General features: G+C 42.6%; 1 protein-coding gene across 2 annotated transcripts in view; it reads right to left on the bottom strand.

Annotated features, from left to right (window-relative positions):
- The window catches only part of CIT (citron rho-interacting serine/threonine kinase), a 160,713-nt gene that overhangs the window by 36,271 nt on the left and 103,747 nt on the right, over positions 1 to 20,695 (bottom strand). For both annotated transcript variants that reach the window (XM_021703638.1, XM_021703639.1), the window contains 4 exons: positions 18,787 to 18,984; positions 10,956 to 11,009; positions 3,378 to 3,575; positions 2,684 to 2,877 (listed from right to left, as the gene is read on the bottom strand). In XM_021703638.1, the coding sequence (XP_021559313.1) occupies positions 2,684 to 2,877; positions 3,378 to 3,575; positions 10,956 to 11,009; positions 18,787 to 18,984 (644 nt within the window). The remainder of the gene's footprint in view (positions 1 to 2,683; positions 2,878 to 3,377; positions 3,576 to 10,955; positions 11,010 to 18,786; positions 18,985 to 20,695) is intronic.

The following is a 20,695-nucleotide window of genomic DNA, read 5'->3' as shown; positions in this document are numbered from 1 at the left end:
CATTCTTGTTATCTGGAACACTGGGGCATCTATTTGAAGTCTCTTTCAAGACTTAGATAAACCTCCAGAACACGGGGACATAACGTGGCGTGCTACAACCCTGATTCCCAGTTCCAAACGATGTCTTGCTTTCTGACTGCTTACAGAGCGAAGAGTTGACCCACTTTAGACCTTGGGTAAAAATACTCTTAATAGGTAAAGTTCCTGTGAGTACTCCCTTGGAAAGGCCGAAGGGGAAAGGCAATTTTCCAAAAGCAACTGGACTGAATAGGATACAGCAAGACTGCCACAGCCTCCCCGGGGAGTGGAAATGGAATGAGGTCCCCCTGAGGGACCACAGGAAACCCTAATCAAGCAAACATTTCCTCTCCTCAAGTCTATGCAATTAAATTATGTGTTTGGGGTGCTTGTTAGGAAACAAACTTGAATCCGATGAATGTATCTATAAATAAGGTTAGAGAATAGAAAAAACTAGAAGCAAGCTAGAAAAATTGCTGCCCTTCCCCATTTAGGTCTTGTGTTTTGCTACTTCCACACCTGGGCTTATACAGTCTCCTCTTCTGGCCAGCGCTCTCCTCCCCCACCTCCCCTACCCTGCAAACCCAAATCTTACTTGGCCTTCAGGGATGAACTCAAAAGGCCATGTCCTCCGTAAAACCTTGCTCAATTTCTCCTCTTGCAAAGCAGCTCTCCTTGCTCTGTATCCAAAGTGTAAACATACTCCTCTCTTGGCACACCCCACTCTCTATCTGAGGTGGTAAATACCCGAAAGCATAATTCATCTTCTCTATGAGACTTGCCTCTTGAGCACAGGAATTAAGAATTATATTTTACTCATCTCGGGATCCCACGTAACACCAAAATAGAGGGGGGGTGGGGGGAAGAAAGGAAAAGCCAAGATCTTTCACAACTGTCCCTGAAAGTATACATGAAATGTCTTCCTAAGCACAGCCCATAATTATACCTTCCATGTGGAGTTGTGTGTTTCTTGATGCTGAAGCCAGCTTCCGACCCTCAAATTGGTCTCTGAGGGATTCTAGAAACACCTCAGATAGGAGCTGCACTTGAGGGCAGAAGGAAGGGGGTCTGCGTGAAAGCAATCAGAATATACGGTGAGGACTCAGGGGAAAGAGGAACAGCAGGTCTTAATCAGCAGCCCGTCAGGTCAGCAAATACCCTGAGTGGGAGGATATCCAAAAAAATGAATATTTCTACCAGTGTCTCTTCAAATTTAAGGAGTCTTATCTTTTGCCTCCAATCTTTTCTAGTTTAACTGACTCAGCTCCCATTAAACATCCACCACATTTGGCTGAGTCTACTGTGGTCAAGTAAATGCAGGAAATACCAAAATGAGTCTGATGGTGCCCAACTAAATGCTCTGTGAGAGGCATTTCTAGGCATAGTTTATCTCACTTAAGGAGTTCAGGGTATCCCAGGAAGGTCAGTTTCAGAGGAAGGTGATATGAGTGAGGTTATGAAGGACGGCTACAATTCACTTGTGCACACATGAAGTCATGAGCTAACTCTAGCATGCACACTGGACAATGGGACCCATTCTTCAAGGTCATTTATTTCTATCTGCTGGTAAACTGTCATAATATACCCATTTTGTTAGAACCAAACACTTTCCTGCCAAGAGCTGTAAAACCGTCATAACCAATCTTCCCATCAACCATGTCTGCAGTGTGAGTGGCACCCCCTAGGGGTAGGAAGTCTATGACCTGCACTATCATGGCCCCAGCAGGAAGGGGATTCTGACTTTGGAAATCAAAGTGGGAAAGCAGAGGAAAGATTCTGCTTGAACTTATTTCCTACCACGAAAGAAAAAAACTGAATTATTCTTGTAGAGAAGCTGTTCTCCACCAAGGGTGATGCTGCCCCTCAGGGGACATTGGACAATGTCTGGGGACATTTTTGGTGTCACAACTTGAGGAAGGGGTTGCTACTGGCATCTAGTGGGTAAAAGCAGGGATGACGCTTCCCTTCTACGATACATAGGACAGCCCCCACAACAAGGGATTACCTAGCCCAAACAGTCCATAGTGCCGAGGTTGAGAAACCCTAGTGTAGACGGGTGACTAGCTTTACACAGGACCAGGATTAAAATGGTGATGGTCTTGCTACATGGTCACAATGATAACAAACGCAAGGTAAGAGTTTCTGCCAAGGGGGCGCCTGGGTGGCTCAGTTGGTTAAGCGACTGCCTTCGGCTCAGGTCATGATCCTGGAGTCCCGGGATCAAGTCCCGCATCAGGCTCCCTGCTCAGCAGGGAGTCTGCTTCTCCCTCTGACCCTCCCCCCTCTCCTGTGCTCTCTCTCTCTCATTCTCTCTCTCAAATAAGTAAATAAAATCTTAAAAAAAAAAAAAAAAAAAAAAAAGAGTTTCTGCCAAGAAAGCACTGAGCTATTTGCCCTGCTGACTCCCAGGCCTCCGCATGGGGTGAAAGGACACCAGCTTCCAACACAGACATAATCCAAGTGACACTGACCATATTTACAAGTAGGATGACCGACCCATCCTGGTTTGCCCAAGAGTTTCCCAGCTTTAGCACTGAAAGTCTTGTATGCTAGAAACTTCTCTCAGTCCTGGGCAAGCTGGGACTGTTGGTCACCCTGTTCCTAAGGCTCAGGTGATCCCAGTGAAGACACCTGTCACTGGCTTTCTACAAACAGGAAGCCCCACCTGCTCTGCTTCTCGGTGTCCAGCATCCTCTGTAACTCTCGGACCCGACACTCAAACTGGGACTTCTCGTCACCAAGGACGCTCCTCCACGCCTCCCACTGCCGCTCTTTTTCCAGCAGCTCATCATTCAGGGCCTCCAGGTCCATGACCTGTTCTTCCAGCATCGTGCAAGTGGTCTTCAGAGCCTCCATCGTCTGCAAATCAGTACCACTGAGTTGTGCCTTGTATCAAATGAGGATTTCCTGGATGTTACTTTTGTTGGATCAGTGTCAGAAAAGCACAAGTTTCTAACTACAATCTGAAACACAGTGTATCTGTTTTCTTCTACAGACCCAGGGGACGAGACAAGAATGGATAAAGGTCCATTTCTGCCACCATCTTAAAGACAGAACCCAATGCAAGCCAGGGGGAAGAGCCTACGCTTAAAAGTCAAGGGGCTCACACTAGCCTCCCAGAATATTCTATTTTATTTTTACCTTTTTTTAAGTCAGAATTAAGAGAACAACACACTTTTAAAAGCTACTTTTTCCAAACCCCCAAGCCCTCAAAACATAGACATGATGATGGAAAAGAGCCCATTTAATGGACAGGGCTCAGTCTTGGGTCCCTTGGGAGAGGTATACCGGGCGCCTGCTCTGAAATCTAACAGGATCAAAGTGTGCCAGGGATCTCTAACACAGCGTACTGTCCTTACTTGCTTCTGGCTTGTGAGCTGCATCTCCCTCTCCGTAATCTCACGGCGGAGATGGTCTACTTCACTTCGTAGTTGTACTATCTCATCGTTGGCGCCGGAAGCCTCGTCGAGTTGTTTGGACAAGTAGAAATTTTGGTTGTTGAGCTCAGCGTTGTCCTCGGTCAGCTGGTTTAGCTGCTCCTCCAGGTCTGTGATTACCTAAAAGAGGAAAGGAACCCAGTTCTGCATCCAGCAAGTCCGTTTGAAATGAGGAACTGCTTCTAGAGCCACTGATTTTAGAACCTACGTGACACTAGCAATCCACATGCCACTCACATTTGCTTATCCAACCCCGGCAGCCAAAGCCAAACTCCCGTGCCCGCCCACTTAGCACTAAGACACACGTGCTGTGATGGAAAAAGAAAAGTCTCTGATTCTTTCTCACGCATGATTTATCTGGAAGACATGGCAAAAGTAGATCAATCAAAAGTGATTGCTGTATGGAAGGGGCAACTTTAAATGAGATCAAGTTAATGGACGATAATATAATGTGGAAAATGCAAGCCAAGGAAAGGCGTCTAAGAGACTGGCATCATAATCAGCTAATTAAACAGACGGCACCATCCAGAGGACATTAGAACTGGAGACAGTCTTAGAAAGCAAAATAAAATTCTTATCAAGGAGGACTGACTGCGAAGGACACTAAAAGTTATTTTAATATCTCAGCGATAAATTTAATTTCATGCAACAAAAGGAAAAAATTTAAGGGAAGTTCAGAATAATCCTGAAAATATTGTACTATGGCATCACTTTAATGGTTTTTATTATACAGTTAGCTATCAAAAATGGGAAGGCATGTATATGAAATTGTCATTTTATTGAGAGAGATTTAATCTGGTTTTGCTAAATTATTTCCCTGCTCAATGGCAGAATGACTTCCATTTCAGTGCATTTAGCTTCCCTATTCTCTTTTCTGAGGTTCAGTATCAGCGCTTGCAGAGGGCTTTTGTATATAATACTTTCGAAGTTTAAGGGCAATTTTCTAATAATAGTTCGAATGAAGCACACAGGCAGTAAATTACATTTTATGTAACAAAAAGAAGTAAATTAAAAGGAATGTCTTGAAGCCTACAGTTTATTAATTGTTTCCAATTTCCAAACCTAGAGTAGACTTCGTTTATGAAATGTTGCCACTGTTTCCATGACTAATTCCCTATTTTAACCCCCTTTGATTATCAATTTAAAAAAAATCTTCCCGGGCACATAGAATTAAAGAACATCAATTAAGCGCATTTGTTCAATGTGGCTCAGAAAACAGAGCTTTTGTTAACTGAGATGATAAGCTTTTAATGTAGTAAGTGGTCTAGTAATTTGTACCTTAATGTCCTTAATGTACCTTAAAGCCCTGCTAATTCCTAACGTATTGGTTGAGGTGCACTGTTGGCTACAAGATGGGGAATAAAGGTTATCTGGTTGGGTCCTTAGCTAGGACTCCTTTATCAGGGAAAATGGGAAAAGACTGCAAGTTTGTCATTTCTAGTCAGCAGTTATACCTTAAAGGGATCCTGGATCACCCTTTGGGTGCATGGTTAAATCTCCTAAAACCAGAAACAATAAGTAAACAATGCCCAGTAGTTCAACTGGTCTCCGTCTTATATGTAGTGAAGCCATTCCTTAAGATAGTTTTCATCCTGGACTATAAATGTCTCCATTTAACTACTATGCTTCTTTCTAATGTCCTTCCCCCCACACACCAAAAACAAAAACACAAAAAACAGAGGCAAGCTGGCCTAGAAACTACGTTCTCAAATGGAGTCTGGAGCCCCAAATAAAGCCATCTTGAACTTTGCAGGGTTGGGGTCTTCATCGGCGATAAGGAGGTAGATACTATATTTACTACCTCCTCCGTTTCATTTTTTTTATGTTTTGAATTTTCTTGCATACTATTCTACCTTAATGTAGCCTGTGAAATACAAGGGATAAAAATTAATGACCAAGATAATGCTTCATTTTAAAGACTATCATGGTACCTCTTGCGGGGCAGAGAGGCTACAGAAAATCTGCTCACATAAGAATATACATGTTGCCAAAATAATTTACTCATGGCTCAAAGACATACCTAAGCCTTTGGGTTCTCACTCCCTTTCTCCGATTTATGGGGAAAAAATTGCAATTTATTATTAGCCCATTTCTGCTCACTCTTCTCCTTTCAAAATAGATTATAAAGTGATAAAGACAAAATACTTGAAAAGCTCAATGAAGTGCCAAGATTATGACTCTCACTTCAGTTGAGATGGGCCCACCAGAGTGGGAGGCATCCTTCTACTTCCCTATTGTCATTCAGTTTTCAAGGGGTCTCACATCTCTGATTTCTACTTACAGTTTGTGAATGTTGGTTCTATATTTTACCCTATTTTGCATGTTTGTCAGGAGGAGGCTTGTGTGTTTATGTGAAGCCCCCAAGCACTCATTAAAGCATTTTAACTCATTCAGACTTCTTATATATTCTTTCTGCCCAAGTCATAACATGTTTAGCTTGTGATTCTATTTTGAGGTGTTGGAGTTGTGGTATTAAGTGTTAGTTTTAGACACCCCCCCAACATACCCACACATACATTATTGGGTTTATAGATATTGGAATGACTGGGGACACAGGCAGAAAATTAATGGTCTCCATGGTTTAAAAAAAAATTTTTAAAGTATTGTGATAGGCAATCTGTGATTTTGAACCAGGTAATGTGCAAGGAGGATTCTTAGATCTACCATGTGTCCGTGGGTGTATTCTCTCCACACCAAGGGCAAATGATCTGTTTATTCTATTATGAGTCTGTTAACCTTTCAACCCCAAGGATACAGGGTAAAAAAGAGAAACTGAAAGGCTGACTCCATCTTAGCAGTGAGAAGAGGAGGGAGACACCTTCCTAACACAGGAGCCAACAGAGCTTTCTTCTAGGCTGTTTTTGCAGATAAGAGATCGTGATGCATTTCTAAGAGGAAATAAGGATATAAAAAATGATCTACTCTCAGTGTCTGAGAGAGAGAGAGAGAGAGAGAGAGATCTCTATTTGGGGTTATCTGTTGCTTTTCAAGCAAACCTGACAGATCTGAGCAAGAACTGTTTAGCTCTCACACCTGATGGGAAGACCAGTAGGGAGAAGGTAACCAGGTATATGTTCAACGGCACGGTGGGGGTTTAGAAACCAGTCAGATGATGAGCATCGGGCTAAAAAGACACAGGGCTAAAGTCCTACTGGAATGTCTGGTTCCTTCTTGAAGGCAGCTATTTGCATATTATTTATTTTTAATCTTATAGCTGACAGATTGATTCATAATTAAAACTGTGTCATATGTTTGCCCACCAACTCCCCTCCAAAACAGACTTAGGTAGGGTTTTAGGTGCCAGATTGGATCAAACCCTTTTTTTAAATCTCATCAAAATATAGAAATGGTCTGAGCTGGAAAATGTTACAGCTCATGAGTTTTTTAAAAGCTGCTAACTGGGAGCTCCTATCAGTTGAGTTATTGCAAGAGTTCCCACCAGTAACAAAGATGACGTCTCCTTGCAGAGACAATCTCAGAGAGCGCCAGTTAGACAGAAACATCCATCATGCCCGTCAGAAGTGTCTTTAAAGCAGCCTTTGAAGTTGAAAAAGTGTAACAGAGATCTACTATTGCTGCCAAACGTTGTCCTAAAGCAGTGGTTTTCAAACTTTTTAAAGGGGCAGACCATTTTCTAAACAAAAGAGTATGTCGTAAACCCAGTATAATAAAATATTAATAGTAACCAATACTATTTAGCACTTTCTATGGACCAGGCCCTGTGTAATGCCTTGGATGCATCATCTAATTCTTGCAGGACCCCCATGACACAGGCATTAGGACCAAATTTGATTCTGTGACTTAGTGTTTCCTAAGTTTTGAACGTATACTGGAACTAAGCCGCTGTCTCTCTGCCCTCACCAAGCCCCTCAAAGAGCAGTTATTAAATGAATTATGCATCTTACAATTGACGATATATTGAAATGGGGAATATACAATGTCGGTGCCATTTTATAGGTAAGCAAATGGAGGCTTGGGAGTTTAGCATCACACAGTTAAAAGAGGCCAATTTCAAATCAGAACCCGTCTGACTCCAAAGTACATGGTCGGACCACAAGCAACCCAGCTGCTCTTGCCGAAGTGTGGGTGGGGGTCACTCTTTCGGGTTCCCCCTCCCACTGGGAGAGGTCCCAAGGCTTCTCCACAGAATATCAGAAGTAAGTAAAGCAAGGAATAGAAGTCACTGCTCCCGAAAAAAAAGCAAATGTGAGGGATGAAGAGAATATAAAAGTTACATAAGAAAGTAACCAAATTCATTCTACATACTGGCATATTCTATTTAAAAACAAACCTCTAATTTTTAAAATCTGAGGGGGTGGGGAACATTTCATTTCTCACATGGAAACATTTGAGAGTAAACGGATACATTCGTTATTTTGATTGTCTTGCCGGTTTCACAGCTGTGTACACATTTCAAAACTCCTGAAGGGGCGCCTGGGGGGCTGTCGTTAAGCATCTGCCTTCTGCTCGGGTCATGATCCAGGGTCCTGGGATCGAGCCCCGCATTGGGCTCCCTGCTCAGCAGGAAGCCTGCTTCTCCCTCTCCCACTCTCCCTGCTTGTGTTCCCTTTCTCACTGTGTCTCTTGCTGTCAAATAAATAAATAAAATCTTTAAAAAAAAAAAAAATCTTTAAAAAAAAACAAACTCTTGAAGTTACTGTACTCCAAGTATACCTCAATAAAGCTACAAAAACGTTTTTTAAAAAAGCTCTTGGGCGCCTGGGTGGCTCAGTTGGTTAAGCGACTGCCTTCGGCTCAGGTCATGATCCTGGAGTCCTGGGATCGAGTCCCACATCGGGCTCCCTGCTCAGCAGGGAGTCTGCTTCTCCCTCTGACCCTCCTCCCTCTCATGCTCTCTCTCATTCTCTCTCTCGCAAATAAAAAAAATTTATAAAAAAAGCTCTTATGGGGGCATCTGGGTGGTTCAGTCGTTAAACATCTGCCTTCGGCTCAGGTCATGATCTCAAGGTTCTGGGATCGAGCCCCACATCAGGCTCCCTGCTCGGTGGGGAGTCTGCTTCTCCCTCTCCCTCTGCCTGTTGCTCCTCCTGCTTGTGCTCTCGCTCTCTCTGTCAAATAAATAAATAAAATTTAAAAAAAAAAAAAAGCTCTTATGAATATGTGGCATACACACACACACACACTTATTCAGTGGAATATTACTCAGCCATGTAAAAGGGATGAGACTGTGCCATCTGTGACAACATGGATTGACCTAGAGGGTATTAGGCTAAGTGAAATACATCAGACAGAGACAAGTACCATATGATTTCACTTACATGTGGAATCTAAAAAACAAAACAAATGAACAAACGAACAAACAAAAAGCAGAAGCAGACCCACAAATACAGAGAACTGATGGTTGCCAGAGGGGAGGGGGAGGGGGAGGGATGGGTAAAATAGATGAGAGGGAGTGGGAAATACAGACTTCCAGTTCTGGGACGAATAAGTCACAGGGATGAAAAGTACAGCATAGGGAATACAGTCAATGGGATTATCATAGCATCGTATGGTGACAGATGGTAACTACACTTGTGGCGAGCCTAGCATAATATATAGAGTTGTTGAATCACTGTGCTATAGACCAAAAACTAATGTAATATTGTGTGTCAACTATACTTCAATTAAAAAAAAACAAAACTGTTATGCCAAAAGACTAAAAAAAGAGAAAACTCCAGATGAAGGATTAACGATGTACACATTTAAAACATATCCAAGTTTATTTTAGGAAAAAATAGTAATATAAAAAAAAAATCACGGTCATAAAATGATCTATGTTTTATTCAGTGATCATTTACGAGCATGTATGTAATACAAGCAAATAACTCGTGCATAAAAAAAGAAACTGAGACAGTAAGAAACTAAAAAAGTGGGGGCACAAGAGTACAGGAAAAGAACGCATCAGCAACTCGATGGGGAGACACTTGTAAGGCGGGCCTACCCCTGATGCAGCCATCGGCATCGGGAAATACAGACCAAAAATCCATCTGCTGGGTACCTGCTAGAGTCAAACAGAGGCATATCTCATGACCTACTAGCTACTCCACTCTTTGGTATATGCTAGTCAGAAACAGGTGCTTACGGCCACCAAAGGACTCACGCAACAGTGCTTCCTGACAGCTGTGTTCCTAACGGTAGCAATTCAAATTCCATCAGCAGGGGAGTAGATAAATAAACTCCACGTCTATGTATCCAATGGCAACGCAACACCATAATTAATGAAAAGGAACAAATTCTTGACGGGTTCAACCACACTGACGAACCGCACAGATAATTTACGTAAAAAAAAACCAAAAAACAAAAAACTAAGCCCCTCACAGATAATTTAAGTAAAAAAAAAACAAAAAACAAAAAACTAAGCCCAAGAGAGCACATCCTCTGTGATTCCATTTCTCTGAAGTTCAAGAACAAGCCAAACTGATCTCTGGTATCAGAGCTCAGAACTGTGGTCATCCTTTGGGCAAAGGATGCTGATAAGAAGGGGACGTGAGGCAGCCCGCTGGAGACTGAAAATGTTCTGGATCTTGATCTATGTGGTGGCTACACAGTTGTCTATATGGTGTATAAATTTCATTCAACTGTACCCATAAGATTAGTGCACTTAATGCATTTTACGGTGTGGATTTTATAACTAAATTAAGGGGGAAAAGCATACACTCTTAAGACTTAACATCCCATTTATAATAGGTAAAGAGGAAAGAAAGAGTTCATTACAAGACAATAAAATATGTATGTGGGGACAACGGTGGGGTTGTTTCTGGAAATCCACAGATGCGAGTAACACAAATGGAGACAAGTTCACTGAGGGCTAAGAAGGTAATAAAGCCATGAAAGTACCAAAGAAAGGAGGTGGAACCATGAATAAGGTAACATCCTATCTTCTGAAAGGGGCCTATTTCAGTCCTTTGTTCCGATGGGAAACAGAGCGAGCTTCTGCTGACCCTACGCCATTACATAATCTGTGTACACTTCTCCACCCACAGAATTTACTTCCCCCCATATAAATGATGTCTCCCAAAGAGCCATAGAGTTTTATTTTGCCTGGTAGGAAGTTAAAATTTCTAGGTCCACAGAACTTGCCAGACTTTCCTCTCTGCGGCAGCAGCGGGCTAGAGAAGCCTTGGGTGGCAACCATGTCCAGCGTCCGCACAGCATCTACCTGGGACTAGCCTCAGAACCTTCTACACTGGGGCGGGAGTGGGAGCTGCCTTGGGACTTTTGCTGCACCTACTGCAGCCTATGCAGTGAGAACTGTTTCCACCACTCCAACTATCCTTCCCCAAACATAAAGAATGGTTTAGAATTTTTTAAGCTGGCAGGAAACCGAGAACTGGCATTATCTGGGGCTCAGGAACTCCAAATGAGTTTGACCCCATTAAGTGCTTCAAGTGGAAAGTTTGTAACAAAAAATCAGTCAGTTGATATTATAAGAGATGCCCCCTCTTCCCTCTTGGTGTCTAGTCTCATGTTATTTTAATCATCTTTAGATTTAATACTCACAGTACAGCTGTTACGAAGGGCATCAAATTTGCGCTGGATTTCATCTCTATGGGCCTAAAAGGTAAGAAGTCAATTATAAATTTTTCGTAGTGTAGGATACAATTTTACATGCTATGGATCAAATAAAGAAAAGAGCAATTAAACTAGAAAGCCAAGAATGCTGTTGCAGCCGCCCAAACATCTGGTTTTCAAAGAACTAATTAATCAAGTCATGTCCAACATCAGAAATTAAAGTTACAGGAATACACAGTGCTGTGTTAATAACACTTGACTACTTAGATCACACATGCATACCCTGTACAAATATCTTAACATTCACATTAACGCCCAGGGGCTTTGGAAAAAAAGAAGAAGAAAATTCAAGGAGGAAGTTTTTATTCTCATTCCTTTGTTTACTCCTCGTTCTTAACCTGTCCCTCTTCCTTCCAGTTGACCCCTCCCTAGCCTACGCCCTGAGAGACATACACATGCACGCAGACACACACACACACACACACACACACACAGGACAACAGCCAGGACAAACAAGGGATTTTTTTTGTTGTTAATCAAAAGCTGCTGAGATTCAGAAACCAGACATTGACCTTCAAGTATGCAGAAGGCCTTCTCCAAGGCAGAGCTGCTCCAAAACAGCAGCATTCATTCAGCGGACACTCAAGGACTTTCTGAGTGCACCTGATAGGCCGTACACTGAGGTGCCATACAGCATATGCAGTGCTACCATCATTCACTGAGGGAGGGTAGAAAGTTAACGAGTCCATGATTACAGTGACAAATGCTATAAAAGAAACAAACAAGGTGCAGGAAAAAAGGATAAGGGGGACAGAAAGGAACTTACTTAGATGGGGTAATCAAGGAGGGCTTCTCTGAAGAGGTGACACTTAAACTGACACCCATACTATGATGAGGAGCCAGCCATGCAAAGAACAGGAAAAGGCAGAGGGCTAAAGTCTTGAAGCAAGAAAGGGTTTGGTGCATTTGATGAACAAAAAAAGGCCTGAATGGCTACAGCAGAGATTTTCAAACTTCAAGCTATGACCCAAGAGCAAGCGTGACAAGTGGGGTTTTTCCTTCTTTTTTGTTTTGTTTTGGTTTATTCGATGAAATGGAATAAACAGAATAGAACAGAGAACACTGGATACCTTGGATAGGGAAGCACTGTCACAGGACACTTCTGTTCCAAATACCATAATTCACCAAATTTAGGATGCTATCAATCGTCACACATTGTAATTTTATGTGGCATTAAGGAAAACAAGGTGCTGTTGACTAAACTATGACATGTCCACACGTCGGTATGTCCACATGACTAGAGAGTCCTATACCATCTATGACTATAAAATGCACCGATTTTAGATACCTTAGAATCAATGAAGTGGAGTATATATATATGCTCCCTTGTATTAGATTGTAAAGTAAATGTGTTTTTGGTGGGTAGTGGTCAAACAATTTTTGGCTAAAGCACAGCAAGAGAAGGAAAAAGTCACCCAAGATGATGGTAGAGAGGCAGGCAGGGACCAAGAATCTTAAAGGCCCAGAATGCAGTTTGGGTTTCATTCAAAATACCATTAATTGGAAGTGTGAAATGATCCAATTGTCATTTTCTGGATGCTGTAGCAAGAACAGATCAAAACAGGACAAAGGTAGCAATGAGCAGGGAAACTACTGAGGAGGCTGTTGCTGTCATTCAAGGAGGCGATGACGATGGCTTGGAGTAGGACGGTGGCAAAAGACACAGAGAAGTGGACAGCAGTGAGATCTCTTGGAAGCATAGGTAATAAGACTTGCTGACAGACACTGGGGAAGGAAAGGAAAAGGATGCCCTCACAGACCTTTGACTTGAGAGACAGGGTAGATTGTGGTACCAGAGCTTAGCTATGAAAGTCCAAAGAAGAATCTAATTTGAGGCAGAGGCAAATGTGGCCCTGCTCTTAAAAAAAAAAAAAAAAAGTCTCTGTCAGATCTATAAGACAACTAAGTCAAAAATTTTAGAGCTGTGATGTATTCTCTAATACATCTATTTTGCCATAAATATTCTAAATTTATAACAGCAGATAGACGCTGCAGAAAAAAAGATTAGTGAGCTTGAAGACAAAGCACTAGAAACTACCCAAAATGAAACACACGAAGAAAGGCTTTAAAAAATGAACAAAGTACCAATGCACTGTGAGACAACTTTGAACTGCCTAATATGCATGTAACTGGAGTCCCTGGAGGAGGGTACAGGTCAGACAGAAAAAACATTTGAAGAAATAATGGCCACAGATTTTTCAAAGTTGATGAAAACCATAAACCCACAGACGCAAAAAGTTCAAGGAACCCCAAGCACAAGAAACACAAAGAAATTTAAGCTAAATCACATCTTTATCAAACTGCTTAAAACCAGTAACAAAGAGAAAAAGCTTAAAGCCAATCAGAGAAAAAAGACAAGTTACATATAGAAAAACCAAAAGATTCCTCACCAGGGGGTGGGTGGGAAAAGGGGAGGGGAGGGGTCAAAGCAAGTTAGAAGACAGTAGAACAACATCTTTAAAGCACTGAACGGAAAAACAACAACAAAAAACCCAAAACCTTTGACATTCTATACCCAGCAAAAATATCCTTCAGAAATGAAGGTGAAATAAAAGACTTTTTCAGGTATACAAAAGTTGAAGGAATTTGCCACCTGCACTGTAAGAAATGGAAAAGGAAATCCTTCAGGCAGAAGGAAGGTGACAACCAGAAATATAAATCCACACAAAAGCATGACGAGCCCTGGGAAAATGGCTTAAAAAAAAAAGTTGCAAAATAGACTCACAGATTCATGAATAAAAAGTTATCATTGAGAATCAACTCCCCACATCATTAGCCCATATTTTTATGGACTAACTTATCAGACTCTTACTTTTCCCCCAAAATCAATCTGCTGTATGCCCAGCAATAATCCGAGAGATTTACTGATTTAATGGGGCTTGAATGCCATTTATCCAAAGTAGGAACATCGCACTACCACTGAAATCAAATGGCAATCCTCTTTGAAGTTAAAATGTAATGGAGTACCATCATCACGGCTTTTGATTTATTATTGACTGTGAGTTATAAACACAAAATGTAGAATGGATCCTGTTACAACTGCTGGAGATTCTATAAGCATTTAACAATTACTGAACTGATCTGAGCAAGAAAGTGTCAAGAAACATGTTTTATGTTTCTTTGAAATAACTTGTAAAACAAGTGCACAAAAAAAAAGGTCACACAATAGTGTCTATAAAGATAGTAAAATGCGTAAGACAGTGTTTAGATTCTCTCAATGAAATTTTTGAGTGTTCACTAGGTATCAGGTGCTACAGAGAATAAATATTTACACCCTTCAAAGGACCCTGAAGAGCTTTTGTTTATGTGGGTTACATTTATCTATATTTACCACTTTAGAAATTAAAATGGAGATTTTTCCCCCAAATATTTACTGTTTTGTTTCTTTTAAAATAACACTGCTTTTGCACCACCAGTGCAAATGCTAACACAATGAAAAATGCCAAATGACATCTTAGCATTATTATGAAAATAATCTGAATTTGGGGAACCCCCTTAGGGATCCACCAGTCCCACTTTGAGAACCGCTGACCTAAGGGTTGGGTGGCAATCAGGGAGAATGCACAGGCTGCAGCCTGAAGACTGGAAAGGCACTCTTTTGGGGGAATACTTATATCTTCATTAATGTTAAAGAGAGTTACAAGAGGAAGAAAGAAAAGAGGATTATAATGCAGTCTTTTTTTTTTTTTAAAGATTTTATTTATTTATTTATTTGAGAGAGAGAATGAGAGAGAGAGAGAGAGAGAGAGCATGAGATGGGGGAGGGTCAGAGGGAGAAGCAGACTCCCCGCCGAGCAGGGAGCCCGATGCGGGACTCGATCCCGGGACTCCAGGATCATGACCCGAGCCGAAGGCAGTCGCTTAACCAACTGAGCCACCCAGGCACCCTATAATGCAGTCTTGATGAGAGAGAAGTACCTGCAGAACTCGAGAAATGAAACTAATGTTTAGACGTCTGACCATCTTCTGGGATCCATGGACAGGGTTCTAGAACACTCAGGCTTCCACACATCCATCCCTTTCCCTGTGAATGCGGGCACCAAGCAAGACTGTCACCTCAGGTGCCCTAATTTTAGATCTTGCTTATCATGCCAATGGCTTGCTTAATTAAATACACAGATTGATATTTATGTAAAACAAATGAGAGGATGCACTGACTCATGATTTTAACAAATCAAAGAGGATGACATTGGGAACCCATGGCCACACCATGCTGGGAGGGTGCCTTTCGTTAGTGTCTCTAGCTTTAGACTCTTGATTATTCAACATTAGTCATTTAACCAAATCAGTAAAAGAGCATGACAACAGGGACCCGGACACGAAGAGTGTCGTGGGGTCATACTGGTGTACACAAAGCCTATGCCAGGCCTCCACCCTGTGGCCCCCATTCAGAGTGATGTATCATATCACGCATCTGTCTGCTCTACAGTGTGCAGACTCAAATATCTTCCTTAGATAAAGGGATGGAGTCTTAAATATCAAGTCCGGGTGGAAAATCCTTTCTTCTGCCAAGAAGCATGGAAGCACCTTAAAAGCCTGGCTTTTTGTTTCAATACGACTCTCCTGTTGGCCTCCACGGATGGCCAGTGAATCTCCATACAAACACAACGGATGAGAGTGGGTAGCAAGAAAACATCAAGGAGACCAACCAGTGGCTTCCCGGCGGACCCGGCCACGCTTCCTCAATGGAGACCGCTGACTGAGCTGTGCCCCATCTAATCTGCTCCAGGGGCAGAGGCCAGAGTAACTGCTCCCTCCTCAGGCTAGGAGACGGCGGCCTCTTAAAATTAAGCCGTAATAGCCCATTTGACTATTCATTCCCTTTTATTGATAAATCAGCCTGCTATGAAGCTCGCAAACCTCCTCGGAGATCATTTTAGGTCCAGCTGATTTAATTTGGCAGACGCTTACGTGGGGCCTGCCCTGGGGCCTGAACAATGAGACAGAGTCAGGGTACCGCACCTGTGGCCACTTCCTCTTCCTCTCAGAAAATATAGTCTTCAGCACAAATTCAACAAAGCCATTCAGGCAACAGCCGCATGCGGTCCATAACCAGGTTTATGGGACATAATCGAAGGGAGGGGAGAGGAAAACCCACGGCCTCAAAACTGGACCGAGGCAAGTTGATAGGGGATGGTTTGTAATCTACAAACAGCTCTGAGGTTTTTTTTTTTTCCTGCCATCACTTTGAAAAAGCCCTATTTTCCAAGGCATCTTCATCTGCAAGAGTGGTAGAGCCCTAGTTTCTAGACTTAGGGAGGTTTGTTTCTTTATTTTTTCATAAGAAGATGCTCTGAGGCAGTGATCTCATCTGACTAAATTAAGTCGTGACTTGCCGCTGTGAAGGCTTCCAGCAGCCATTAAGACACAGCACATTCCAACCAGCAGCAAGACAGGATTTAAAGACTAATTCCCCCACAGATAAACAGCAGTGACACATGCTCTATTTTATATCCTCCTCCTCCTGAATGGGCAGGATAAGATGCATGGCCACCACCCTCCCTCCCAACTCCAACAGAGCAATGAGATAAATGTGTCCTTCTCGGCTCCAAAGTAAAAGGATTTGAGGAATTACAGGCCAATCCCCTGGGGAGAAAAGGCTAAAGACACAGCACTAGGCACATAGCAAGGACTCATTAAGTATGGATTAGATTACTGATGTCTCCTTCTCCTTCTTTCAGAGCGTGGGTGGTTTGGACAGGGTGGGGAAGATACTAATATACAATGCATTCAATATAATAGTGGCTGGATTTTAGATGCCTCCTTTAGCAGCTAAGAAATGCTATCTGGCTGTCTCTCTCCCCATCCACCCAATTCCAGAAAGCACATAAGCCTTCTTGGCACGCATTCTTTTATATTCATTTCATTCCTACCTCCATATTTTTCTTCTATAGACTTATTTTCTCTTGGCCTTTTCTTTCTTATTTTATCTTGTTATACTGTTTTGTTTCAAAATGGATTCAGAGCAGTTTGGAAAAATAAAGGCAGAGGATAAATAAAGAGATATCGTGACTGTTTCTTTTCCAAACCAAGTATTAGGGGCACATGGCATAGCACACAGTGAGTGTTCTCACTGAGAAATTAAGGTTGCAATCAATATCTGACCTTGGCATAAGTCCTGGAAAATCTGAGATGCACTTGCACCTTCCTAATAGGAGTTACTCTGTATCCCCAGAATCCTGGAAGCCTCCATGTCCTAGACTAGTCCATAAGGACCCTGGCACTGTCAGATCATGTTCCCAATCTGGTTCAGATAATGGGCTTCCCAAAACCAACAACAGAAGGTAGCTTCTAAGAAGATTGTTTAAAAATATATATATATAGGCTCCTGGGTGGTTCAGTCGGTTAAGCAGCTGCCTTCAGCTCAGGTCATGATCCCAGAGTACTGGTATCGAGCCCTGTATTGGGCTCTCTGTTCAGCACAAAGCCTGCTTCTCCCTCTCCCACTCCCCCTGCTTGTGTTCCCTCTCTCGCTGTGTCTCTCTTTGTCAAATAAATAAATAAAATCTTAAAAAAAAAATATATATATATATACACACACACACACACACACACACATTACTTTTGAACAGGATTAAATCATAAGCAACGAATGTGCATGCCATCTGTAGAAGTAACCCCACTCTACATGCTTAGAGATGTTCACTGATGGAAATGAGGACCACATCCAAGATGAATCAGAGTGAGTAAGGTACCCACCTAAGTACCTTATTTTAGAAAACACGAAACCCAATCAGCTGCATTGTGCCCTGCCCACGGAAGAAGGTACCCTGACCAGCATGCATGACTGTGCCTGTCCACTTGGCAAGTACACTATGTTACTATTAGCAATGGATTTGCTTGGCTGATACTAGCCATTAAACTCATTCGGCTTTCTGGGCCAAGTCCAGGTCCACCAAGCAGCCTTCCAAAAGAAATGAGGTTTTTAAGGAGACTTCTCTGAAGGAGAAAAAAATGGGAAGATGAGCCACCCAGAGTATCCCAGTCAACTTGGTGGTTGTATTTTCCACTGTAAGTAGATGAGTTGTCATTTTATATGTAAGATTCTTGTCAGTTTTGTTAGCCTGGGTCAGTCCCCGTGAGAAGGATCAACTATGGGAAACTGAAAAAGTCATATTTTTAGACTTCCAGAAAGAACCAAGGTCTAAATCCAGTGACACCCTCGCCTACCCCCCCAAGTTCTACTTCCTGAGAACACTCTTCAGTTGGGTAAACTGTTGTCTCTGAAAGAGCAGAGAAGCCAGGTCCCTCTGAGAGAAAAGAATCTCTCATTCAGAACAATCTTTTCCATCCAGAACATACTAGATGCATACATAAGACTTGAAGGAGAATTTACAGCTTAAAAAAAAAAAAACTGCAAATGAAGGTTAACCAATACAAAAATAGAAAGGTGGTAGTAAGACTACTATAAAATATAAGACTATTATTTTTTTAATGATCACTGAAAACTAAGTAGAAGATTCAAGTAAATGGCCTTCAGCTCAAACTAAAATTTTAAATTTAATGATGATTATTTTTAAAAGAGGGAAGATACATAAAGAAAGGAGGGGCTTTTTCAAGATACTAAGGAAAGGTCAGATGTTGACACTAATTCTCAGGAAGGAGAATTCTCACATAAGCCAGTTTTCTGGCCACTAAATATCTCCTAAGGGTCGTTTTTTCTCTGTTGGGATTTCTCCGAGTGAGCAAATCTCCTCAGCACCACACTCCTCCCGGCTGAGGCCTGGAGCAGCCTGAAGGTACCAGTCCATAGACCTACCGTGAGCGCCTGGATCTCCTCTTCCGCCTCTGCCGTGGTCTCTTCCAGTTCGGTCTTGGCCTGGCGCAGCTGGCTCTCCAGGGCTGCCCGGGCAGCCTGCAGGGCTGTCAGCTGGGACTCACGCTCCTGCAGCGAGAGCTGCAGCTCTGTGAGCTGGCGCTTTAGCTCCAGTTTCTGCTCCTCGTGCTCTAGGCTGACCTGAGATGGGCAGAGAGACACACACACAATGCTCAGTTGACCCCAACTAGAGAGAATGCAACTCACTAGTCTAACGAGCTGAGCCTGACTAGCCGAGACGCAACCTGACGCTCAACCTGCATCTTAAATGTGGTCATGGAATCAGATTCCCAGCGCTCAACTGCGAAGGAGAAAATGGAGCCGCTATAACACAGGTCTGATTTCAGGAGTCTCAGAAATGACCAGGAGCAAGACCGTGTAAGAGAATGTCTGTACAAACCAACCCTTACTTACAAACATTCAAAGGCCTGGGGAGGCTTCAAAAGAAAAACCACACAAGAATCTCGAGTGCAAACTATGACAATTACTTTTATTAGAAAAGCATTTAAAAGTAAATGGCTATAAATAACATCATATTAGTAACAGGGACCTCTTTACAATTGGGATAAAAATGGAACCACAGAACTGAATTCTTTTTATTTTAAATGTTCCTGCTCTGGGGGCCTGGGTGGCTCAGTCTGTTAAGCATCCGACTCTTAGTTTAGGCTCAGGTCATGATCTCATGGGTCATGGGATCCAGCCCCAGGTCAGGCTCAATGGGGAGTCTGCTTGAAGATTCTCTTCTTCTGGCCCTGCCCTTGCACTCTCTCTCTCTCTCTCTCAAATAAATCTTTAAATACATACATACATCCATACTCCTCTGGTTTGTTCTAATTAGGTAACCCACATTAATGTCACATTATGAAGGAATCATTCTTCCTTCCATCTGCCCATCTATCCTTCTATCTACTCAATGTTTCATCCATTCAAGAAAAATGTACTCAGCAACTTCCATATAAAAAGGAATATGAAGATGAAAGACAGTTTCTGCACTTGAATTGGAGGAAAAGTGAAAACCAACCATGTATGTGGTCAAGTGTAATGGTCAGAATATGTGGGGATGTAGTGGGAACACAGTGGAGGGTAAAGGAGGTAACAACTCTGCATATGTTTATTGAAGAATTCATAGGAGCTAAACCAGCAAATAGGAAAGAAAATTCCAAGCAGAGGAACCAAGACATCCAAAGGCAGGGAGATGAGGGAGACTCATGGCCTATCTATTGACCTAACCAACACTGACAAGGTTGTCCTAGCGACCAGACTCTGTGCCAGTCACTGAGGATGTCAAGCAAATAAGAGGTACTCGCCATCCTCAGGAAGCTCACTGTCTAACAGGTACACAACGTGATGACCTAAACACGCAAGGCTGTGGGGACCTCCAGCTTAGGAGGGTCAGAGAAGGTGACACCCAAGTCCCAAAAGCTATAAGGGTGAAGAGAACAAAGACTTATAAAAGATTAAGCCTAGAGAACCAACAGGTTTTGGTGGTTAATTTGAGGTGGGGCAAGAAACAAAGGACAGAAGGTAACGCCTGAGCTTCTGGCCAGGAGAACTGCACAAGGAGAGACCTCTGCTACGCCAGGAACACAAGAGGAAGAGCCAGTCTACGGAGAAAGATAAGAAATTCCACGCTGGGGCGCCTGGGTGGCTCAGTGGTTAAGCGTCTGCCTTCGGCTCAGTTCATGATCCCGGGGCCCTGGGATCGAGCCCTGCATCGCGCTCCCTCCTCCACGGGGGGCCTGCTTCTCCCTCTCCCACTCCCCCTGCTTGTGTTCCCTCTGTCGCTGTGTCTCTCTCTGTCAAATAAATAAATAAAATCTTTAAAAAAAAAAAAAAATTCCATGCTGACGTG

The sequence above is a fragment of the Neomonachus schauinslandi genome, chromosome 14 (assembly GCF_002201575.2).
Source record: "Neomonachus schauinslandi chromosome 14, ASM220157v2, whole genome shotgun sequence".
Lineage (NCBI taxonomy): Eukaryota > Metazoa > Chordata > Mammalia > Carnivora > Phocidae > Neomonachus > Neomonachus schauinslandi.
The sequence above is the reverse complement of the archived record's forward strand: the minus strand, read 5'-3'. Positions and strand labels throughout refer to the sequence as shown.